The sequence below is a fragment of the Gorilla gorilla genome, chromosome 6 (genome assembly GCF_029281585.2).
Source record: "Gorilla gorilla gorilla isolate KB3781 chromosome 6, NHGRI_mGorGor1-v2.1_pri, whole genome shotgun sequence".
Classification (NCBI taxonomy): Eukaryota; Metazoa; Chordata; class Mammalia; order Primates; family Hominidae; genus Gorilla; species Gorilla gorilla.
Genome location: NC_073230.2, coordinates 55827925 through 55854374, shown reverse-complemented (window position 1 = coordinate 55854374; position 26450 = coordinate 55827925). Strand labels below are relative to the sequence as shown.

Sequence of the window (26450 nt, the reverse complement as noted above, 5' to 3'; positions counted from 1 at the left end):
GTAGTAAATCTTCCAATTCATGAACACAAGTTGTCCTTCCATTTATTTAGGTCTTCTTTAATTTCTTTCAGCCATGTTTTATAAATTTCAGTTTTGATTCCAAAGTAAATCTCTTGTAAGCAGCATATAGTTGAATCATGTTTTTAAATTAATTCTGCCAGCCTCTGCCTTTTGATTGGAAAGTTTAATCCATTTTCATTCACATTAATTACTAATAAGGAATGACTTCTGCCATTTTTCTATTTTTTAGAAAATCTATATCTTATACCTTTTTTGTTCTTCATTTCCTTCTTTACTGCCTTCTTTTGTGTTTAATTGCTTTGTTGTAGTGCACTGTTTTGATTCAGTTCTGTTTCATTTTGTATATGTTTTTTAGATATTTTCTTAGTGGTTACCATGGGGATTTCAACTAAGACCCTACATTTATAACAATATAGTTTAAATTTATACCAAATTAACTTTAATAGAATACAAATACTCTGCTCCTATTCAGCTCTGCTCCTCTTTTTTTTCCTCCTTATGATCTGTATTCACTGGGATTTACTCCTCTTTATGTTGTCAAAAATTACATCTTTACACATTGGGTACCCATAAACATAGTTTTATAATTATGCTTTATAAATTTGTCTTTTAAATTATGAAAGAAATAAAAGAAGGAGTTACAAACCCAAAACAATAATACTGGTTTCATATTTACCTCTCTGTTACCTTTACTGGAGATTTTGATTGCTTCGTGCAGCATTGAGTTACTCTCTAATGTCCTTTCACTGCAGCCTGAAGGAATCCCTTTAGCACTTCCTGAAGGGCTGGTCTAGTCATAGAGACACCATGAGCTTTTCTTTATCTTAGAATATGTTAATTTTTTCTGCAGTTGGGAGAATAGTTTTCTCATATATAGAATTTTTCTTTCTTTCAGCACTTTAAATATGTCATCCCACTGTCTTCTGGCCTCCATAGTTTCTGAAGAAAAAATCAGGTGATAATCCAACAAAGACTTTCTTCTATATAACAAGGCATTGCTCTCTTTCTGCTTCCAAGATTATCTCTGTGTTTTTGTCTTTCAACAGTTTGATTATAATAGGTTTCAGCATGAGTATTTTTAAGTTTGTCTTACTTGAAGTTTGTTGAGTTTCTTGGATGTGTAGATTCATGGCTTTTTATCAACTTTGGAACTTTTTCAGTCATTATTTAAATATTCTTTTTCTTATTTAAAATTTAAAATTTTTTAATTTTTTGTGGGTACATAGTATATATACTTACGGGATACCTGAGATGTTTTGATACAGGCATGCAATGTGAAATAATTATGTCATGAAGGATGGGGTATCCATCCCCTCAAGCATTTATCCTTTGTGTTGCAAACAATCCAAATACAATCTTTTAGTTATTTTAAAATGTACAATTAAGTAATTTTTTACTGTAGTCACCCATTGTGTTGTCAAATACTACGTCTTATTTATTCTTTCTATTTTTTGTACCTATTAACCATCCTCACCTCCTCTGTTTTCGACACTACCCTCACCTGCTTCTGGTAATCATCATTTTACTCTCTGTTCATTAGTTTAATTGTTTTAATTTTTAGCTCCCACAAATAAGTGAGAACATGTGATATTTGTCTTTCTATGAATGGCTTATTTCACTGAACGTAATGATCTCCAATTCCATCCATGTTGTTGCAAATGACATTATCTCATTCTTTTTTATGGCTGAATAGTACACCATTGTGAATATGTACATTTTCTTTATCCATTTATCTGCTGATGGACACTTAGATTGCTTCCAAATCTTAGCTATTGTGAACAATGCTGCAACAAATGGGAGTGCAGATATCTCTTTGATATACTGATGTCCTTTATTTTGGGTATATGCCCAACAGTAGGACTGCTGGATCATATATTAGCTCTGTTTATCATTTTTTGAAGATTCTCCAAACTATTCTGCAGAGTGGTTGTACTAATTTACATTCCCACCAACAGTGTATGAGAGTTCTCCTCTCTCCACATCCTCTCCAGCATTTGTTATTGCCCATCTTTTGGGTATGAGCCATTTTAACTTAAGTGAGATAACATCTCATTGTAGTGTTGATTTTCGTTTCTCTGACAATCAATGAAACTGGCACCTTTTCATGTGCCTGTTTGCCATTAGTGTGTCTTCTTTTGAGAGATGTTTATTTGAATCTTTGGCCCATTTTTTTATCAGATTATTTAGGTTTTTTTTTCCCCTATAGAGTTGTTTGAGCTCCTTATATAGTCTTCTTATTAATCGCTTGTCAGATAGGTAGTTTGTAAATATTTTCTCCCATTCTGTGGGTTGTCTCTTCACTTTGTTGATTGTATCCTTTGCTGTCAGAAGCTTTTTAGCTGTGATCCCATTTGTCCATTTTTACTTTTGTTGCCTGTGCTTGTGGGGTGCTGCTCAAGAAATTTTTGCCCAGACCAATGACCTGGAGATTGTCCCCCAATGTTTTTTTTATAGTTGTTTCATAGTCTAAAGTCTTAGATTTAAGCCTTTAATCCATTTTGATTTGATTTTTGTATATGGCAGGAGATAGGGGTCTAGTTTCATTCTTCTGCATGTTAATATCTAGTTTTCCCAGCACCATTTATTGAAGAGACTATGATTTCCCCAGCATATGTTCTTGGCACATTTGTTGAAAATAAGTTCTCTGTAGGGGTTCTCTATTCTGTTTCATCAGCCTATCTCTCTCTTTTTATGCCAGTACCCTGCTGTTTTGGTTACTAAGCTCTGTAGTATAATTTGAAGTCAGGTAATGTGATTCCTCCAATTTTCTTCTTTTTGCTTAGAATAGCTTTGACTATTTGGGGTCTTTTGTGGTTCCATATAAATTTTAAGGTTGTTTTTTTCTATTTCTGTGAAGAATGTCATTGGTATTTTGATACAAATTGCATTGAATATGTAGATTGCTTTGGGTAGTATGGACATTTAGCAATATTGATCTTCTAATTCATGAACATGAGCTATCTACTTTTTGTTTCCCCTTCAATTTCTTTCATCAATGTTTTATAGTTTTCGTTGTAGAGATCTTTCACTTCTTTGGTTAATTCCTAGGTATTTGATTTTGTTTGTGGCTATTGTAAATGAGATTACTTTATTAATTTTTCAGATTGTTCACTGTTTGTATGTAGAAATGCTACTGATTTTTGTACATTGACTTTGTATCCTGCAACACTGCTGAATTTATCAGTTCTAACAGTTTTTTTTGTGGAGTCTTTAGGTTTTTTTCCTAATATAAGATCATATCATCAGCAAGCAAGGATAATTTAACTTCTTTCATTGCAGTTTGGATGCCCTTTCTTTCTTTCTCTTGTCTGGTTGCTCTAGCTAGGACTTCCAGTACTATGTTGAATAGCAGTGGTGAAAGTGAGCAACCTTGTCGTGTTCCAGGTCTTTGAGGAAAGGCTTTCAGTTTGTTCCCATTCGGTGTGATACCAGCTGTGGATCTGTCTGTCATTCATGGTTTTTATTACGTTGAGGTATTTTCCTTCTATACCCAGGTTTTTTTAGGGTTTTTATCATGGAGAGATGTTGAATTTTATCCAAATGCCTTTTCAGCATCAGTTGAAAACCATTACATGGTTTTTATCCTTCATTCTATTGATATGGTGTATCACATTGATTGATTTGCATATGTTGAACCATCCTTGCATCCCAGGGATAAATCCCACTCAGTCATGATAAATGATCTTTCTAATGTATTATGGAATTCCGTTTGCTGGTATTTTGTTAAGGGCTTTTGCATCAATATTCATCAGAGATATTGGCCTGTAGTTTCCTTTTTTTCTTTCTTTCTTTTTTTTTTTTTTTTTTTGATGTGTCTTTGTCTGGTTTTCATATCAGGGTAATACTGGCCTTGTAGAATGAGTTTAAAAGTATTCCCTCCTCCTCTCTTTTTCAGAATAGTTTGCATAAGGTTGGTATTAGCTCTTCTTTAAATGTGTGATAGAATTCAGCAGTGAAGCCATGGGGTCCTGGGCTGTTCTTTACTGGGAGATTTTTTATTATGGCTTCGATCTCATTACTTTTTTTTGGTCTGTTCAGGTTTTGAATTTCTTTCTGGTTCAGTCTTGGTAGGTTGTATGTGTCTAGTAATTTGTCCATTTCTTCTAGATTTTCCAATTTATTGGCATACAGTTGTTCATAGTAGCTAGTAATGATCCTTTAAATTTGTGCAGTACCAGTTTTAATGTCTTCTTTATTATTTCTAATTTCATTTGTATCTTCTCTTTTTTTGTTAATCTGGCTAAAGGTTTGTCTGTTTCATTTAATTTTTCTAAAAACCTTTGTTCCATTGATCTTTTGTATTGTTTACTTCATTTCAATTTTATTTATTTCTGCTCTGATCTTTATTATTTCTTTTCTTCTACTCATTTTGGGTTTGGTTTGCTCTTGCTTTTCTAGTTCTTTAAGGTACATCATTACGTCATTTATAGGATGTTTTTCCTCTTTTTCAGTATAGGCACTTAGAACTATAATCTTCCCTCTTAGTACTGCTTTTGCTGTATCCCATAGGTTTTATTTATTTCTTCATTTCTCTCTGCCCCTTTCTCTCTCTCTCCTCTTTCTGAGACTGCCACAATGCATATGTTGATCCACTTCATGGTGTCTGATAGGTCTCTTGGGCTCTGTTCACTTTTTCACTTTTCTCTTTCTGTTCACAGACTCAATAATTTCAATAGCTCTATCTTTAAGTTAACTGATTCTTTCATCTGCCTGCTTAAATCAACTGTTGAGCCCTTCTAGTAAGTTCTTTATTTTAGTTATTCCTCTTTCAGCTTCAGAGTTTATATTTGGTTTCTTTCATAATTTATTTTAATCAATATTCTCATTTTATCCATACATAATCTTCCTGGTTTCCTGTAGTTCTTTGTCCATGGTTTCCTTTAGTTTTTGAACATATGTAGAACAGCTGATTTAAAGTTTTTGTCTCGTAATTCCAATGTCAGATTCCTCAGGGATGGTTTCTGCCATTTTTTCCTTTTGAATGGGCCATACTTTCCTGTTTCATCATATGCCATGTGATTTTGTAAATTGAGCATTTTAATATTATAGTGTAATAACTCTAGAATTCAGATTTCCCTCTTCCCCAGGGTTTGCCTGCTGTTGCATGTTGAGGGCTGCAATCACTTGTTTGTTTAGTAACATTTTCAAACTTTTTTTTTTTTTTTTGGGGGGATGGAATCTCACTCTGTCACCAGGCTGGAGTGCAGTGGTGCGATCTCGGCTCACTGCAACCTCCGCCTCCCAGGTTCAAGCATTTCTCCTGCCTCAGCCTCCCGAGTAGCTGGGACCACAGGCGAGCATCACCAAGCCCAGCTAATCTTTGTACTTTTAGTAGAGACAGGGTTTCACCATGTTGGCCAGAATGGTCTCGATCTCTTGACCTCGTGATCCACCCACCTCGGCCTCCCAAAACTATTTTGGAAGACTGTATTTCTTGTCGTATATGTTTATTATTCTACTATCTCAGTGGTTAGCCACTGATTTCTCACATATTTCCTTGAATTCCTGGATCCAAAGAGAGAGAGAGAGAGAGACAGAAACAGAGACAGAGACAGAGACAGAGACAGAGAGATTACTCTCTCAGTCTTTGCAGCTTGGCTCTAAGCTGGGACACTCCTTCAAGACTAAGCCAGGCCACCTAAAACTCTGCCTTAGTCTTCATCTCCTGCTTATACACAATCTACAGATCCACCAGAGGTGCAACCCAGTATCTTCTTGAGGTTATTTATGAACATGCGTCCAGTCCTAGAAATGCGCATTACATTCTCTGTTTCCTAGTATATGATGCAGCAGTCCTTCTGAGCCCTTTTTCCAGCAAGTGACTGCCTCTTTATTCATGGGCTTTTGGGTCTGTCTGCCACTTCCATCATCTACTGTCTTTTGTCCCAGTTGGGCTTCAGCAGTATGTCTTTGAAGTCTTTCAGTAGATATTGCCACTTCCTAGAAAGCTATAGGGGTGGAATAAACACAGGTCAGCTTCTGTGCCAGCCACTCAGGGAACCACTAGATGAGTCAAAAAACATTACCATGGTATTTTAAGAACAAAGTCTATATTAAAGGAATGTGAAATGCTGTCCCTATAGCTGCCACCACCAGGTTAAGAAATGGAAGATGGTAGTCAGGTAAACAAAAATGCCACATGCTCTGTTTCTAGAAACTAGCCCCCCTATCCTTAGTTATCTGGTTGCTGTAGGTTTTGGATTAGATTCCAGAGTTCCAAAAAAGTTGATTCTGTCAATCTTTACTAGCTATATTGTTTACGTGGAGGCCTGATTTTTTGTGTGTACTATTCCACCATTTTCCATGATGTCACCCAAGGATCTGATATTCTTAAGAGTATACATATTCTTCATGTTTAGGGAAATTCTTATGAATACATGTAAAATATTTTATGTTTCCAGAGAAACTCTTTAATCAGAGTTTGTCTTTTCTTTAACAGGACTCCTAAATCATCAGTGGCTTAAAGAAACAGATGTTCCTCAGAAATCCAGACAATTATATGCCATAGTTGCAGAATATGGTTCAAGGCTTTATAAATATCAGGTGATATTTTGTTAAGTCATTTTGTATATCACTCATTTAAAGTTCAATATGCTACAAGGCTAGTTCAACTTTCAATATGTTATCTTTGTTTTATATGAGAATATCTAATAAAATTAATGTAGGAAATGGAATTCTATTAAGTGGTTTCTGTGGTTTGAATGTGACCACCAAACCTCATGTTGAAATGTAATTGCCATTGTAACAGTGTTCAGAGAGGTAAGACCTTTAAAAAGTGATTAGGTCATAAAAGCTCTGAATTAATGCCATTATCATTGGAGTGGGATAGTCAACTGAAGAGTGGGCTCCTAATAAAAGGATGAGTTTGGCCCTATTTCTCTCTCTGTCTCACATGTTCCTGTGCCCTTTCACCCTTCTGCCATGGTAGAACCCTCATCACATGGCAGTGCCATGCTCTCAGATTTCCAAGCATCCAGAACTGTGAGCCAAACAAACTTCTGTTGTTTATAAATTACCCAGGCTGTGGTATTCTGTTATAGCAGCAGAAAACAGACTAAGACAATAGTTTTATAGCTATGAGGTCCTAAAAATTCTCCACGTTTCCCCAAGAGAATCTCAAGCACAAATAAAATGGCAAATAAACCTTTATCGTCAACTTCTGCCTGACACTGCCTGACACTGGACAGGAGTATGGCACTTCCCTTTGTCCTGAAGCTAGTTAGATCTAGGTGGGCTTAGACTGAGGCTAGTCACTGAATGTCCTCTTTCTGATCCACCCCACCCCCAGCATTCCAGAATAAGCCTTGTCCATTCTATGCTCAGAAACTCAGAAGATTGGAGGGAGGAGGGTGGCAGTGTAACCATCCAAAGGGTTCACCTTGCCCATTGCCTTGACAGAGCCAATTTATCAAGACAGGGGAATTGCAACGGAGAAAGAATAATTCACGCAGAGCCAGATGTGTGGGAGACTGGAGTTTTATTATTACTCAAATTAGTGTCCCTGAGCATTTGAGGATCAGAGTTTTTAAAGATAGTTTGTCAGGTAGGGGCTTGGGAAGTGGGGAGTGCTGATTGGTCAGGTTGGAGATGGAATCATAGAGAGTCAAAGTGAGGTTTTCTTGCTGTCTTCTGTTCCTGGGTGGGCTGGCAGAAATGGTTGAGTCAGATTACTGGCCTGGGTGGTATCAGCTGATCCATCTAGTGCAGGGTCTGCAAAATATCTCGAGCACTGATCTTAGGTCTTACAATAGTGATGCTATCCCCAGGAACAATTTGGGGAGGTTCAGACTCTTGGAGCCAGGGTCTGCGTGACCCCTAAACTGTAATTTCTAATCTTGTAGCTAATTTGTTAGTCCTAAAAAGGCAGATTGGTCCCCAAGCAAGAAGGGGGTCTTTTCAGGAAAGGACTGTTATCAATTTTGTTTCAGAGTCAAACCATGAACTGAATTCCTTCCCAAAGTTAGTTTGGCCTACTCCCAGGAATGAACAAGGACAGCTTAAAAGTTAGAAGCATGATGGAGTTGGATAGGTCTTGTCTCTTTCACTGTCATACTTCCCTTAGTTTTCATTTTTGCAAAGGTGGTTTCAGCAGGAGCTATGACCAGATTACTGCTGCTCTGGGGGAAGATGGACAGACATATTGACCTGTCTCCACCAGTATGCTGATCTTTTAACCCATACTGACTTCAGTGACCCAGTCGGTGGCCTTGGGCCTGACTGATCAGATTCATACTTCATACCCTTTTTGCTCAGGGCCTCTGAAATCTTCTACTTCCCAGTTCCTCCAGTAACTGCCTCATTCCAGTGTGTCTTGCCATGTGAAATCCCAAAAGAGAGGGGAGACTGCACATATATGATGCCCACAGCATTCCAGTCCAGTGAGGAAGCCTCCCTGGAGGTTCATAGGTTGATGCCCAGGATAACTCCCATCTCAGAGGTGCTACTCAGTCTGCATATGCTGAGAATCTGTGAGACCCCAGTCTTAGACAAAAGCACAGCCACCTGGAAACCCCACAGAGAGGGTCAGCCTCAGATAGCTCCTACTCCACGAGGTCCTCACATCAAAGACTAAGACCAAGCCCATGGGAGCTGAAGCTGGATAGTTAGGTCATAACCAGAAAAGCAGAGATGAGCATGCAGAGTGGTCAATGGTGGCTCCAACTATTGCCAATTTGTGCCTAAGCTTCGTTGTGATGGTTAATTTTGTGTGTCAGTTTGGCTAGGCCATGGCGCCCAGATGTTTGGTCAAGCACCAGTCTAGATATTGCAGTGAAGGTATTTTTTAGATGTGATTAACATCTAAATCTATAGACTAAGTACAGAAGACTACCCTCTACAATGTGGGTTGGTCTCACAAGCATTTTAAGGTCTTAAGAATAAAGAATGAGATTCCCCAAGAAAGAAGAAATTTTGTCTCCAAATAGCCTTCAGACTTGAGCTGTAACATCAACCCTTCCCTGGTTCTCCAGCCTGCCAGCCTGCCCTGAAAACTTCAGACTTAGCCCCTACAATCATTTAAGCCAATTCCTCAAAATAAATTTCTCTATATGTATACATTGGCTTGGTTCCATTTCTCTAGAGAACCCTGACTAATACACTTGTAAGTTTATCTGGCAGGTTCTGTTAGTGCCTGAATATTGGGTGCCCCTTTGCCCACAGTCTTCTGCTGCAGATCTTTGCAGGAATGGTTTCTTTCTGAAATTCCAGCTAGTTCAAATGTCTCCTCATTAGACAGGCTTCTGTGACCACACAAACCACCTGTGACAATATCCAGGTGTAGGTGCATCCTAGTTTTTACCCCTGCTTTATCTTAGACACTCATCGATTTCTTTAGCAGCTCTCTTCTTGCCTTCTTCCTTTTTAACTAAAATGTAATGATCAAGGAGCTTGTCTAGAGCCTAGAAGAGTCCCCAGGTAAATGGAGGCTTAATAAATATACACATTAACAAATAAATAAACAAATTATCTGAGACTAATCACATTTTTAAAAGGCATCCTTCCCTTCCACCTTCCTTAACCAGCATACTCAACAGCAAATTCAGCCCTTTAAAAATGTCTAGCCAGCCCAACACGGTGGCTCATTCCTGTAATCCCAGCACTTTGGGCAGGTGAGGTGGGCAGATCGCTTGGCTCCAGGAGTTCAAGACCAGCCTGAACATCAAAAAATTAGCCGGACATGGTGGCATATGCCTGTAGTCCCAGCTACTCTGGAAGCTGAGGTGGCAGGATCACTTGAGCCTGGGAGGTTGAGGCTGCAGTCAGCTGTGCTTGTGCCACTGCACTCCAGCCTGGGTGATAAAGCAAGACTCTGTCTCAAAATATAAAATAAAATGACTATGGCCGTGTTTCTAAGGACAGCATTTTTCATGAGGTTGAGGTTGAGCTATGATCATTTAATTTTTGACCAGTGTCAACCTGGTTTTCACACAGACAAGAGCACTGTCAGAAACCACTGGAGACTGATTTTAACTTATTTCTACATGAGTTCTTTATAAATCCCAAGCTACATGAAGTAGATGCTGTTTCTCAATCTCCTGAGCTCAAGCGATTACAGGCGTGAAATGCTGCACTCAGCCAGTAATAGATTTTAAATATGCTCCCTTGCCTTTAGATATTATTTTATAATGACATGTAATGGGTGATAAAATATTCCAATGAATAATATTTTCAATGAATAGTTATTGCTAAACAATTGTATTGTCTCTAATTTTTTAAATATTATAAACACAAACATCCTATGGCTTAATCAATTTGCCTCTCCTTGATTACTTAGGATAAACTCTTAAAAGAAAAATAAGTAAAGAATATTTATAATTTTTAGGTGACCTTGTTTTCATATTGAATCCTAATGATTTGATATTACTTTTCAAAAAGCTGGATATATCGCCCTGTATTCCACCATGGAGAACAGGATAATGGTAATAGTTATGCCTCAGAAGGGATCCTAAGAACACTAAATATATATTACACTTTATCCTCGAAATGACCTTTCAGTAAGAGTATTACTAAATCCATTTATAGACTAGGAAGCTGGATCAGCACAATGAAGGAAGGCAGCCTGTGGTCACACCACTGCATATTCCAGAGCTGAAATGATCCTCCCTGAGGACCCAGATTTTGTTGAGACTGGGCCTGCCATTCAGACTAAGACTTGGCTCACTGCTACACTGAGAACATTTTATTGTCACATGCCACTTTCAAATCACCAGCACAGTCTTAATCCATGTGTGCTTCTATAACAAAATGCCATGGACTAGGTAGCTTATAAAGAACAGAAATGTCTTTCTCACAGTTCTGGAGGCTGTGAAGTCCAAGATCAAGGCATGAGCATTCTATGTTTAATGAGAGCTTTCTTGTGTCTTCACGTGGTAGAAGGTCAAAGGGTGAAAAGGGCCTAAACTACTTCCTTCGAGCTTTTTATTAAAAGCACTAATCCTATTCACGTTGGTGGTACCTTCATGACTTAATCATTCCCCAAAAGACCCTACCTCTTAACACCACCACAATGGGGGTTAAGTTTCAACATAAATTTTGGAAGAAACATAGATATTCAAGCCATAGTGATCACAGTCGTGAGTTCAAGACCAATGACTTCAAATTACTTACTCCAATATTTAATTGGTTTCTATCTTAAAACCTATATTAAGCAGCAAGCTTAGTTATTTACCCAGGGCACAGTCTGCAATCACTATAGTTTGTAGGATTCACCTTGAAGTTATATGGTTTAAAGTTAGATATCTTATGAGAGTTCATTGAGAAAAAAATTTTAATGACCATGTCAGAAATGTGTTAACACATCATTGAATTTATCTCGGTTCAAATTACTAGAGCCATGTTCCAAGGCATAAAGCTTTGGGTCTCAGTCAACATTATCTGAAGAAAAAAAAAAAAAACTAAACAAAAAACAAGTAAAACTGGGCTTTGCCCATGGCTATTTCTTTGCCAGCCTCTACCTGATGCCTTCATGTCTCAGGAGGCTGTAAATTGACAGCACATGCAGACAGACCCTACCTTAATCCATGGTTAGGATGAGGCACAGGGACTTTGTTGCTGAAAACAATATCCCTGGAGGCTGTGTCCTCTTAACGAGTGCTCTGGACATTTTCACATCTGATGAGGCTTTCCCTGACATAGGCTTTGTCATGAGGCCAACAGCCTACGGGGAGGGATGTTTTAGGAAGGTTCCTAGGACACTGAACCCCCATCTCATTGCCAGAAATGTTTCAGAAAGATAATCAACTATACACAAAGCAGCCTTTATAACACTTTTGATTTTCTTTTTCCACATTGTGGATGTGGTAAATTTTGGTCATTGGCCTGCCCCCTCTCTCACCCATTTGGTTGCTGTGATGCTCTGAAACAAATTTATAGCCCACAGCTAATAACTTTCAAGAATTTCAGGCACGAGTAGGTTCCAACCTCATCCTTCTTGCATTATCTTACTTTTCCAATCTTTATTTTATCTTCACTTTCACTTCCTCACTTACTGTTTTGTCTTACATGTTCTTATACTATACGTGTTCCTATAGTAGAACTTGCCTGAAATCCTTTTGGGAATGAAGCAAAATAATAATGTTTTTAAAATTGTGAAATATTTTATTTTTCAAGGAACTTTCAAGTTCATTTATCAGCAAATTAATTGAGGAGTATTTTCTGTATGTTATTTTAAGACTAGAACAGAAAAAAGAAACAAATTGAAAACACTGCTCCTACTGAAAGGGAACTTGCTCAAACAGAATGTGAAAAACTAGAAGTGAGAATCTCTATCTACCAATGATAAGCTCCCAAATTCACATCCTTGTCAAAATAAAAATGTTGAGGAGAACGTATAAGAAGTGTAATTGTTCAGAACAAAAGCAAGGCAATATTTTTCTATGTGCCACACTACATTCCATTCTGACATCATTATCACACATGACACAACAAAATCACACAAGACACAACACATTTATAGTGTATGGCACTATTTTGGGCAGAGCGAACTGATAAAAAGCCAGTCTTCGAAACAGAAAAGCAGGTTAATTACTGGATAAAGATGGAGCATTATTTCCCAGCTAACACATTGATAGTCACTGTAGGAGGTTGAAAGATGATTCCCAAAAAGATATGTCTACCTCCTGACCCCAAGAAACTGTGAATGTGACCTTTATTTGGGAAAAAGGTATTTGCAGATGTAATTAAGTTTCTTGAGATCAAATCGTCCTAGATTACTCAGATGGGTCCTAAATACAATGACAGGGATCTCTTTAGGAGACTTACAGAGGAGAGAGACACAGAGAGGAGAAGAAGAGACCATGTAAAGGCAGAGGCAGAGACTGGAGTGATGCAGCCACGAGCCTAGGAATGTCCAGAGCCACCAGAAGTTAGAAAAGGCAAGAAACAGAATCTCCCTGAGGACCTTCAGAGGAGTGTAACCATGTGGACACGTTGACCTTACACTTCTGACCTCCAGAACAGCAACAGAATAAATTTCCATTGTTTCAAGCCACCCCGTTTGTGGTCATGTGTGTCAAGAGCCCCAGGAAACTCATAGGGTCCCTTTGAGTTCTCTGTTGGGCGCCTGAAGTGTGAGCTTTGTTGCTACAAGAAAGTGATCCTTAAAGGCAGAGGTGTCTGCTTCCCAACCTGGCAGGGAGAGTATGTGGATGAGACAAATTTCTGGAGACTGCTGCGGGAATCCTCCAAGATTTAAGTTTAAACCCAAGGGAATTGATTGCTTGGGTCAGCCTTCGGTTTCACACTTTATCATTCCTCCACTCTGATCTACATTATTTTCTTGGCACATAGTCAAAGATACTGCCTCTTAATTGATAAACCACTTGAGTAAAACATGTCAGGGTAGGGGAGTTCCAGATGTAAAGAAAGGATGTCAGGAGCCATCCCTCGATGGGCATTGTTGACTATTTTTCCTGGAATTCTCTGGGGAAGAGATCACCCTTTCACACTTGTCCTCCCCTTCTTACCAGCTTGTCCACTCAGTTGTTGGCTTCTGAGCCCTTCAAGATTGGTGCCCCAAGGTGCTCTCTTTTGCCCTCCTTTCTCTGTTGGTAATATTATCGACCTTCTCCAACCATCCCATGTTGGAATAGGGGCTGTGCATGTGTGCATATGTCAGTATGCATGTGTGCCTATGAGCATGTGCATACGTGTGTATAAGCATGTGTATGTGGAGTGTGTGTGTGTGTGTGTGTGTCTCATGCTGGGTAAAGACAGACGGGAAGAGAGTGCAGGGCTTTGGAGGCTCCCAGGCTAATGACTTGTAGGGCATTTGAAATGTGAGCACCCAACCACCGTCATCTGTGGCAGGGCCTGGAAGACACACAGCAGGATGAGCTAAGGGACATAGAGGTGCTGGCCACCCAGACCCAAGGTCTTCTCAGTGACAGGAGGATGCAGCTAGGCCATTCCCCCATTCCAGGTGAGGAACAGGCAGCACAGTAGCCCAGTACTGCAGACCAGAGTGCTACCTGCATTCCAGCATGCTCTATCTTCCCAGTGTTTATGTTTTCACTGACCGCCTCCATAGCAGAAAGTCCTCTGAAGCCACATGTTGTGTCCAAACAGTAACTTTACCTTTTCCTGGTTTCTTGTCTTGGTTTGGGCACCACCAAGACCATCCATACCAGAGACTATCTATACCAGACATGACACCAGTGTTAGATAAATTTCTGCAATTTTCTGATTGTGATTGCCAATCTAGCCCAAAAGTAATCACATCCCTTTCTTATTTGTAAGTGGGAGTCCCCCTCCTTATTCAGGGACAAGCCCAAAGAGCTCAGCATGGCCCTCTAACGTCGCCATGTGCTCCTTAGGTTTTTCCACATCCACCAGGGGTGCCTCTCCCCCTTGTCTTCCCTTCCCTCTCTTCCTCTTCCCTCTATTTTTTCCTCTTGCAACCTCCCTCTCAGACTGTGTTCAGGCCTTTACAGTCTTAAGAAATAGGAAATGATGTGCCCATCCAAGAGCTCCTGTTGAATGTCACTCATTAAATAGATTTGCATTACCTCATCTCCTTCAAATACATTCATGATGTACAGGTGAGGCTAGGAAAGAGGCAGGCCTCTCAGAGGACGCTCCTGAGTTCCAGCCAGCACATCTGTATATCAGGAGTCAATGTGCTATTTATTTCCCTTTTCTGAGAAAAAAAAAAAAAGACTCTATTTGAATAAGCAGAATTCAGAATGATTTATCTTTTTCTGTTGTTTTCAGGCCAGACTTCGTATGCCTAAAGAGCAACTGGAACTTTTAAGGTGAGTGCGATCTTTTGCTATATGCCTCTTTTTGGTGTGGTTTCAAATACTGAAATGTTTTTGTACAGAAAAGTATAAGAAAGAAAAGTTACTCCCTGAAATAACTCAAAATTTCACTCCCAGAAATAACTATTGTTAATATTTAATGACATCATTCCTAGCATTTCTCTATGTATATATGCAGATGGAAAGAAAGGAGGAAGAAAAAGAAAAAAAGGAGATAGAAAAGATTAAAGGGTTAGAGGTGAATTAATCTACCCATGCTGTATTTAGTATTAAAAATAGTACATTTATTGTTATTTGGATTTATCAGAAGAAGGAAACAACGAAATAAAAATTGCGTCCTCTCACTTGTGCATATACATAATTTAAAATTTTAAACACCAAACAGTAACATTTGTAGTACTTTAGAAAATTACTTGCCCTTTTATATATTTCTACTTCTATGGAGCATTCCTTTACAAAATACACACTGAGGTTGCTTTCCATGTCATTTATGATAACTAAAAATGGAAAACAACCCTATAAGAAAATTAGGCCAATGGTTAAATACATTGGAATATATTCATGAAATGAAGAATTATAAAGCCATTTAAATAATTTTAAAATAGTTTTTAATGATTTGGAAGTGTAGTGGAGACACAAAATTATAAATATTATTTCTATTTTCTTACTAATTTTTTGCATGGAATAAAAACTGGTAGAAAGTCATTAAAATTTAACAGTGTTTATTTCTTCTAAATGCTTGGTTTTTTCCCAATTTCAAACATGTATTGTTTTACAAATGGGGAAAAATACCAGATAAGTAGTGCTTATACTTTTTCAGCATAAAGAAATACCTATTCGCTTGACATTTTCTTTTTCTCTCTACTAGTAATTTTCAAACTGTAAACATAGAAAACCCATTCTTGGCCGGGCACGGTGGCTCACGCCTGTAATCCCAGAACTTTGGGTGGCCGAGGTGGGTGGATCACTTGAGGTCAGGAGTTTGAGACCAGTCTGGTCAACATGGTGAAACCTTGTCTCTACTAAAAATACAAAAATTAGCCGAGCGCGGTGGCACGTGCCTGTAATCCTAGCTGCTGGGGAGGCTGAGGCAGGAGAATCACTTGAACCCGGGAGGCGGAGGTTGCAGTGAGCCGAGATCACACCACCGCACTCCAGCCTGGGGGACAGAGTGAGACTCCGTCTCAAAAAAAAAAAAAAAAAAAAAAAATTCTTGGGAAGTAAAATCTTGCATGCTCAGGCCGTCAAACTGGTAACCAGTCACTGCCCACTGGCTGGATCCACCAGCACCCCTTGCCCAAGGCACTTCCACTGAACTCAGGCTACAATTCAAAAGCCACTGCTCTGTACTACACTGGAAATGCAAGGTGTTCCCAATTGGAAGGGTACCAGTGGGATTTAGGATTCACCTGTGTGACATTACCCAGCTGGGGGACCAGCAAGATTGATTGAGCCTTGCCTGCCCCGTGCAGAGCCCGGCCAAGCAGTAGGACACCCTCAGCCATGTGACCCCTGGACATCCTTGGTTTTTTTTTAGTGAAGCGTGATGCTTTAGAGAAATGGGCATGCTCTGCTCTTCCCTCACCCAAGAATGTATATCTCCAACAATATAAAGCACCTCATCACGTGGCGGGTGGAGCCCAGCAACAGCTGATAACAGGAGCTTTACACTTTCTTCCTCTCATGCTGAGGTTCTCCCTTTACAGGAAGGAAAGCCAGACTCTGGAAAACAATTTTCGTCAAATTCTATTTTTGATCGAACAAATAGATGTCCTGAAGGCATTGCTAAGAGATATGAAGGATGGTATGGACAATAATCACAACTGGAACACCCATGGAGACCCTGTGGAGGACCCGGACCACACAGAGGTCCTGGATGAGGCAAGGGCGGGTTGGGCAGGGTGGGGTGGTGGTTAGTGCGGATGTCCAGGGTGACGGGGAGTGAGTATGTCCTTCCGATGTCACATCTGCTTCTTCTCCCAGTGGGAAGTCCAGTGTTGACTGATATTTGGTTTGTGTACAGAAACCCAGTGTTTCATAAATGCTGTGTCACAGAGAAGACATTCTATTGCATATGACTCACTTCACACCAAAATAAATAACTGTCCTATTTTCCAGTAAAAGAAAGAAAGAAAGAAAGAAAGAAAGAAAGAACAGTCTCTGAGCTCTATACACAAATACCTTAAGTAGCAAAAGATTTGCATTCATCATCTTCATAGCTAATGTAGTTAGTCTAGACAGCATCAGATTCAGGCAAAACTGTGTTGGAAACCATGAGCTCTATTTTGCTTCTTTCTCTTCCACTGTCATTACTACCTTCTTTTTCTTCCCTAATGTCTACTTTTTGAAATGCGCAGCAATCTGACATGGACCACCTGCCGCCCTCCAGACCCCATTTCATCCTTGTCACTGTGAAGGTATTACGTTTAGGCAGCTTGAACTTGAACTGTTACGCCTGCTTAGGGTGCTTTTGGTTTTATTTGTTTGTTTGTTCGTTTTTTAGAATGAGAGCAGCCTTCAGAATCCAATATTAATTAGACTGGGTGAAAAATGTCTAATATAAGCAATCATGTAGTCTGTGTAAACTGCTTTGATTCCCAAATAACTCTAGAATGTTCAAGTCTTTACTGCTAACCACAGGACACTAATGAGGGACAGAACACAGTAGATCGCAGCACAACCTCACACCTCACCGGGAGAGCACTGTGATGCAGTGGTTAGGGCTTCAGAAGAGACCCTAGGTCCATGGTGCTGTGTGACCTTGTGGGAGTCCCTGAACACACCTTGGCTTTATTTACACCGTATTCCTGAAAAGGACACTCCCAAGAGCTGTGAAGGTGTCAGTCCAGATCCATGAACAGGGCCTGGCTCAGAGTGCAGCTGATAGGGGCTCACTGCTATTCTAATTTTGCAAATTAGGTCCAAATCAATAAAATGAATGGTCAAAACTCAAGCAGTTGGCAAAGATTGTTAACAGAAAACTGTTTATAAAATTTCTACAGGAAATGTCAAACTTGGTCAATTACATACTTAAAAAGTTGAGAGAAGACCAAGTCGAGATGGCTGATTATGCCCTGAAGTCGGCCGGTGAGTACAGAAAAAGTGAAAAGAGGAACATTAAAAAAAAGAATGCTTCAGGAGTGTCTCTATTCTCTACATTTGTTTATGAGGAAAACATATTTATCTGGTAACTTGGGGGGGGGAAATTAATCAATTTAGATAATAAAGAAGAGAATAGAAATAGTTGTCACTACTGATTGCTTTCTGAGTGCAAATGTTCCAGGGAACAAAGCCTGTGCAACCTCATTAACATGCATCTAAAAGAACCACCAAGAAAGCCAAGATGCCACGGTGAAGTTGTGGAAGGCACAAAATATTAGGACATTTTGTATTATTATATACTAAAATGACTTATGATAACCAATCTAAATGCATTATTAGGGATTAAATGACAGTGTTTAAAGGTTATATATAATGCTCCTAATATCTTCCAATTAAAATTAATTCTTAAGGGCTAAGGCTATGAATCATTAACCTTAATCTTCTCTACCATGCCCTGCCTATAATAGTCTATGGACAATATGTGTTCAGTGAACAATGTGGAAAGAAAGAAGAAAGGGACAGAAGGAGAACGGAAATATAAAACACATAGTAATGCTAATTTTAATCAGTTGATAGTCAAATTTACGCCAGGGAAATACATTTCCAGCTTGCATGAACTGGAGAGCATTTGGAACAGCATGATTACTCAGTCTTGTGAGTGTGCGTTTTTCAGAGAGTGAGTTAGAGGGCAGAACTTTCCCAAACCTGATTCCCTAAAGCATGAGTGTTGGGGACAAGATGGGAGAGGAACCATAGTTGGGTTTTTTTGTTTGTTTGTTTTGGTCTTGACATTCTGATACACTTTTTTAATGCTTTCTTTTTTGTATTGATGCATTTATATCAATTGATGTATTTACAACTTCCATTTTGAAAAGCCTATGATGACGAATGTAGGTGCAAGAGTAGCACATGTAGAGTGAGGAAAAGAAGGAAATGCTCGGGCTTCTCTGTAGCCATAGATGTGGAAACAAATGTCAGCTCTGGTTTGGCCAAGATAGAGAAAGCCTGTTAAGTCTCTTCCAACTGATTACAATGAAAAAAAATTGGGACAAAATTCAAAAAGCAACTACGTGAGTGGGCTAAAAAGTGAACAAAGCAGGCAGTTGGTAGAGGGGAACCAAAAACTGCAGATGTGAGCCCTGTGGGAGTTTCCTTTTTTCTTTTCTTTTCTCTTGCAACCTAGGCTGAGGCAGGCAGCAATTACAGAGCTGCAAACGTGGCAGCAAGGTAGGCAGCTAAATCTGTGAAAGAAGCCCAATTTTTCTAGCCAAAATCGCAAAATAAAGTAGTCCTGTGGGCCAGAGAGTGTGGGCAGAAAGCCTGGAAGGCAAAGCTGCAGAGAAGACGCCTGCTCCCCTGTCTGTTTGTGGCCAGCTTCTGGCCTCACCTCTCAGCTGCCCATTCATGGGAACAGACCCAAAACAGCAAAGTGGAGGCTTTGAGAATTTGGCAATGATGTAAACTGTGGCTCAAGTCTTGGACTAACCCCTGAGTGGTACATGGACATGACGGGCCTGTAGTAAAGGTTTTGAGGACTGAATTGAGGTTGGAACCACCACTCATAAAAGGAGGGAGGACTGACATTTCTGGGTTGATTGATGAAGCAAATAAAAGCATTCCCTAGTGGACAGTAATAGGGCTCAGAGTCTTACAGTATAATATTCAATATGTCTAGGGTACAAATCACAATTACTTGGCATGCAAACTCCTACAGAAATAAGACCAACTCCCAAGGGAAAAGACAACAGATGCCAACCCCGTCATGACACAGATGTTGGAATTGTCACACAAAGACTTGAAGCAGCTAGCATAATTATGCTTTATGAGGTGAAAGTAAGTACACTTGAAATGAATGAAAAGACACCAGTTCTCAGCCAAGAGAATAAAAAGAACCAGATGGAATTTTAGAACTGAAAAATACAGTATCTAAGATAAATATTGACTATATATGCTTAATGATAGAAAAACAAAAACAGAGAAAAAAAGGAGTGAAGTCACTCCTATTCAACACAGTATTAGAAGTCCTCTCCAGAGCAATCAGGCAAGAGAAATAAATAAAGGGCATCCAAATAGGAAGAGAGGAAGTCAAACTACCCCTGTTTGCAGACAACATAATCCTATATCTAGAAAACCCCATAGTCTCAGCCCAAAAGCTTCTTAAGCTGATAAACAACTTCAGCAAAGTCTCAGGATGCAAAATCAATGTGCAAAAATCACTAGCATTCTATACACCAACAAAAGTCAAGCCAAGAGCCAAATCAGTAACGAACTCCCATTCACAATTGCCACAAAAAGAATAAAATACCTATGAATACAGCTAATTTTGGAGGTGAAAGATCTCTACAAAGAGAACTATAAACCATTGCTTAAAGAAATCAGAGATGACACAAACAAATGGAAAAACATCTCATGCTCATGGATAGAAAGAATCAATATCATTAAAATGCCCATACTGCCTAAAGTAATTTATAGATCCAATGCTATTCTTATTAAACTACCATTGACCTTCTTCACAGAACTAGACAAAACTATTTTAAAATTCATATGAAACCAAAAATAGCAAGGGCAGTCCTAAGCAAAAAGAACAAAGCTGGAGGCATCACGTTACCCAACTTCAAACTATACTACAGGGCTACAGTAACCAAAACAGCATGGTAGTGGTACAAAAACAGACACATAGACCAATGGAACAGAATAGAGAACCCAGAAATAAGGCCACACACTTACAACTATCTAATCTTCTACCAATCTAACAAAAACAAACATTGCAGAAAGTATTCCTATTCAATAAATGGTGCTGGAATAACTGGCTAGCCATATGCAGAAGACTGAAATTGGACCCCTTCCATATACCATATACAAAAATTAACTTGAAATGGAATATAGACTTAAATGTAAAAGCCAAAACTACAAAAAAAAAGAAAACCCTGGAAGACAACCTAGGTATTGCCTATGAAGTCACTCCTATTCAACACAGTATTAGAAGTCCTGGCCAGGGCAATTAGGCAAAAGAAAGAAATAAAGCGCATCCAAATAGGAAGAGAGGAAGTCAAACTATCCCTGTTTGCAGACAACATAATCCTATATTTAGAAAACCCCATAGACTCAGCCTGAAAGTTGTATGTACCATTCAGGACATAGGCATGGGCAAAGATATCACGACAAAGACATCAAAAGCAATTGCAACAAAAGTAAGAATTGGCAAATGGGATCTAATTAAACTAAAGAGCTGCTGCACAGAAAAAGAAACTATCAATGGAGTAAACAGACAACCTACAGAATGGAAGGAAATTTTTGCAAACTCTGCAACCAACAATGGTCTAATATCCAGCATTTATAAGGAACTTACACAAATTTACAAGAAAACAAAACAACCCCATTAAAAAGTGGGCAAAGGACATGAACAGACACTTTTCAAAAGAAGACCCGCATGTGGCCAAGAATCATTTGAAAAAAATCTCGACATCACTGATCATTAGAGAAATGCAAATCAAAACCACAATGAGATACCATCTCACACCATTCAGAATGGCTATTATCAAAAAGTCAAAAACTAACAGATACAGGCAAGGTTGTGGAGAAAAAGGAATGGTTATACACTGTTGGTGGCAGTGTAAATTATTTCAACCACTGTGAAAGACAGTGATTCCTCAAAGACCTAAAGACAAAAATACCATTTGAACCAGCAAACCCATTACTGGGATATCCAGAGGAATGTAAATTGTTGTGTTATAAAGACATATGCATGCATGTGTTCACTGAAGCACTATTCACAATAGAAAAGACATGGAACTGGCCGGGCACGGTGGCTCACGCCTGTAATCCCAGCACTTTGGGAGGCCGAGGTGGGCAGATCACGAGGTCAGGAGATCGAGACCATCCTGGCTAACATGGTGAAACCCCGTCTCTACTAAAAATACAAAAAAAAATTAGCTGGGCGTGGTGGCGGGCACCTGTAGTCCCAGCTACTCAGGAGGCTGAGGCAGGAGAATGGTGTGAACCTGGGAGGCGGAGCTTGCAGTGAGCCGAGATTGCATCACTGCACTCCAGCCTGGGCAACAGAGCGAGACTCCGTCTCAAAAAAAAAAACAAAAACAAAAACAGAAAAGACATGGAACCAACCTAAATGCTGGTCAATGATAGACTGGATAAAGAAAATGTCATACATATACACTATGGAATACTATGCAGCCATAAAAAAGAACAAGATCATGTCCTTTGCAGGGACATGGATGGAGCTGGAGGCCATTATCCTTAGCAAACTAACACAGGAATAGAAAACTAAAAACACATGTTCTCACTTATAAGTGGGAGCTAAATGATGAGAACACATAAACACATAGAGGGGAACAACACACACTGGGGCCTATTGGATGATGGAGGGTGAGAGAAGGGAGAGGATCAGGAAAAATAACTAATGGATACTAGGCTTAACAGCGGGGTGACAAAATAATCTGTACAACAAATCCCCATGACACAAGTTTTTCTATGTAACAAACCTGCACATGTACCCCGAACTTAAAAATTAAAAATAAAGAAGTAGTGAAGTTGAAGATAGATCAAAAGAAATTATGCAATTCAAAGAATGAAAAAATATTTGAAAAAAATGCAAACAGAACTTCAGAAACCTATAGGACACTATAAAAAGGTATAATATTCTTATCCTTGTAGTCTCAGAGGGAGATGAAGAAGAGACCAATGTATCTAAAGACGTAATAGCTAAAAACATCTCAAACTCGATTTAAAAAAAAAAAACCATAAATTTACAGATTCAAAAAGCATGGCAAATCAGAAACAAGATAAATTCAAGGAAAATGACATCCAGACACATCATAGTTAAATTGCTCAAAATCAAAGATGAAAATACTTGAAAGAAGCTAAAAAAAAAACTACACATTATTACAGATTTCTTACCAGAAGTTAAAGAGACCAGAAGAGAAGGAAACTACATGTTTAAAGTGCTGAAGGAAAGGATCTAGCAATGCAGAATTGTAGATCCAGTGAAAATATCTTTCAGGAATGAAGGCAAAATGAAGACATTCTTAGATGGAGAAAAACTAAGAAAATTATCTGCCAATGAATCTGCTAAAGGAAGTTCTTCAGCTCAATAGAAATGACACCAAAAAGAAACTCGGGACTTAAAGAATGAAGAAAGAGCAACAGCCTCATCTGTGAGTAAAGATGAGGTGGCCCGGCACAGCGGCTCATGCCTTGTAATTCCAGCACTTTGGGAGGCCGAGGCGGGTGGATCACCTGAGGTCAGGAGTTCCAGACTAGCCTGGCCAACATGGTGAAATCCTGTGTCTACTAAAAATAGAAACATTAGCGGGGCGTGGTGGCGCATGCCTGTAATTCCAGCTACTCCGGAGGCTGAGGCAGGAGAATAGCTCCAACCCAGGATGCGGAGGTTGTAGTGAGGGGAGATCACGCCACTGCTCTCCAGCCTGGGTGACGAGAGCGAAACTCCATCTCAAAACAACAACAACAAAAGATGAGGTACTTTTCTTTCTTTAAGTACTTTAAAATATGTATGGCTGTTGAAAGGAAAAAATGTATGGCATTGTCTGGGCGCGGAGGGCTAATATATGTAGATTTAATACTATGACAACCATAAAGGAAAATTCAGTGGGTGAGATTTAATGGGCATCTATAAATGTAAAGATTTTATATGAATGATAAAAAGTTAACTCTTAAATAAACTATGAGCTACTAGGTACGTGCGTTGTAATCATGAGAACAATTACTTAAAAATACAGAGATATCCAAAAGCTAATGGAGAAATCAAAATGGAGGCCAGGCACAGTGGCTCACGCCTATAATCCTGGCACTTTGGGAGGCCGAGGCAGGCGGATCAATTGAGGTCAGGAGTTCGAGACCAGCCTGGCCAACCTGGTGAAACCCCGGCTGTACTAGAAATACAAAACAGCCAGGCACGGTGGCGCACGCCTGTAATCCCTGCTACTCAGGAGGCTGAGGCAGGAGAATCACTTGAACCTGCAAGGCGAGGCGGAAATTGCAGTGAGCTGAGATTGCGTCATTGCACTCCAGCCTGGGCCCCAGAGCAAGACTCAGTTTCAAAAGAAATAAAAAATAAATAAAAAATTTCAACTAATATTTTAAAAAAGGCAGGAAAGGGAAATGAAGAAAAACTGGAAGAGAGAGAGAGAATACGAAAGCAGAGGATGGGGGAAAAGGCATGCAAATTAGAAAGGAAAAAAATGGCTCTATTCAGAGACAACATGATTGCTTATGTAGAATAACCACCAAAAAAATCTACTAGAGTAAGTGAGGTTTATAAGTTCAAGGGTATATATACAATTTCTATATACTAATAATAGAAAATTAGAGACTATTTAAAAGCAGCACTATTCATAAATGCAGTAAAAAACATAAAATACTTAGGTATAAGACTAACAAAATGTGGGAACTGAGAGCTAAAAACTAAAAAAAAAATGAAATAAATAAAAAAAGATTTAAATAAATGGACAAGTATACCATGTTTATGGATTAGAAGACTCAATACCATTAAGATGACAATACTGTCCAACTTTTCTATGGATTCAATATAATCCTAATTAAAATCCCAGCAGGATTATTTGTAGAAATTGACAACCGTTTTCAAAATGTATGTGGAATGGTGAAGGAACTAGAAGAGTCAAATTCGTTTTGGGAAAAAAAGAGACAAAGTTGGAGAACTCACACTACCTAATTTTAAGGCTTACTATAAGTTTACAGTAATCAAGAGCATGTGGTATTCGTGAAATCAATGGAACAATACAAAAAGTCTAGAAGTAGTTCACACCTGTGGTGAATAGATTTTTGAAAAAGGAAAAAAGGCAAGTCAGTGGTGCTGGAACAGGTGGACATTCATATGCAAAAATAAAAAAAAAGCCTTGGCCCAAAACCCACAATCTATAAAAATTAACCCCAAATGGGTCACAGTCTTAAATATAAAGCTTAAAGCTAGAAAAAAAAATAAGCGAAATTTTTTAGAGTTAGAAAAAGTTTTCTTAAACACAACATCAAAAACTATGATTGTAAAAGGAAAATAATGGATAATATGGGCTTCATCAGAATTAATTTCTACTCTGCCAAAAAAACAGTTACGAGAATGAAAAGACAAGTTACAGGCTGGGGGAGAATATTTGGAAACCACACACATTCTTGAATCCAGAATTTATAAAAAACTGTCAAGCCTCAATTAAGCAAACAGACAACCAGATAAAAAATAGGCAAAAGGTTTGGAAGACACTTCATTAAAGAAGATAAATGCATGTCAAAAAAGTATATGAAAAAATGCCTTACATTAATTATTCATTAGTGAAATGTCAATTAAAACCTCAATGTTATATCATTACACACCGATTAGAATGCCAAACAAAACAAAACCGACCATACTAAGTGCTGGCAACCGCATGAACAAAATGGACCTCTCATACACTGTGGGTGAGAATGTAACATGGCACAGCCACTCTGGCAAAGTTTGACAATTTCTTATGAAGTTCAACATAACACCTTATTGACCTAGCAATCCCACTTCTATACATTTATCTAAGATAAATTGAAACATGTTCACATCAAAACTTGCCAAGAATGTCTATAGCAACTGTATTCATCATCACCAAAATTGAGAATAACCCCATGTCCATCAACAAAGACTAACAGATGCATTCATACAATGGAATATTAACCTGCAGTCAATAAAAGGAAGGAACTTCTGATACTCATTCCAACATTCATAAATCTCAAATGCATTGGCTAAATGAAAGTAGCCTTAGTGAAAAGGCTACATACTGTGACTGACTACAAGGGAGCAGCAAAAGAAATGTCCAGAATAGGTAAATCTACAGGGACAGAAAATAGATTAATAATTGCCAAGGCTTGGGGAGAGAGGTTGAGGGAAATGGGGAATGACAGCTAACCACTATGGGTTCCTTTTGGGGTTGACTAAATGTTCTAAAATTGATTGCGGTGGCCGTGCAACTCTAAGAATATAATACAAAACCCTGAATCATACACTGTAAATGAGTGAATTGTATAGGATGTGAATTATATCTTAATAAAGCTGATTTAAATCTTTTTAATGAATGAGAAAATGAATAAATATGAATTATTTTCAAAATTCCACCACAGTAAAATTTTAATTTTTTTCTGGAAAGGATTATGGGGATGGGGTATTCAGTCCCCACATTAGCAGGTGAAAGTGTAGATTCTGTCCAGCCAGTTGGTCGAGTAGGAATAGTGAGCGGGCAGTCAGAATTAGCCTTCAAAAACGAAGTACACATAGGGTTTCCAGATAAAATGAAGGGAGCCCAGTTAAATTTAAATTTCAGACAAATAGCAAATAATCTTTTAGTATAAATATATCCCAAATATTGTATGGGACATGACTACTACTAAAAAAATTATTCTTTGTTTACCTGAAATTCAAATTTAAATGGCTGTCTTTTATTTTTATTTGCCAAATCTGGCAACTCTAAGAACTCAATTACTATTTCAAAAAGTGTGTCATCTTAGGAAAAGTATGGATAATCAGCTGGGCGCGGTGGCTCACGCCTGTAATCCCAGCAC

The 26450-nt window shown here is 38.7% G+C and overlaps 1 protein-coding gene across 7 annotated transcripts in view; it reads left to right on the top strand.

Moving 5' to 3' along the window:
• The window catches only part of SUN3 (Sad1 and UNC84 domain containing 3), a 41437-nt gene that overhangs the window by 5314 nt on the left and 9673 nt on the right, over positions 1-26450 (top strand). For 3 of the 7 annotated variants that reach the window (XM_063708538.1, XM_063708540.1, XM_063708539.1), the window contains 5 exons: positions 6461-6564; positions 14731-14771; positions 16484-16646; positions 17135-17194; positions 17780-17864. In XM_063708538.1, the coding sequence (XP_063564608.1) occupies positions 6461-6564; positions 14731-14771; positions 16484-16646; positions 17135-17194; positions 17780-17864 (453 nt within the window). Of the gene's footprint in view, positions 1-6460; positions 6565-14730; positions 14772-16483; positions 16659-17134; positions 17195-17779; positions 17865-26450 lie in introns of all 7 variants that reach the window. The other 4 variants (XM_063708541.1, XM_063708543.1, XM_004045422.4 and 1 more) reach the window with 2 other exon arrangements.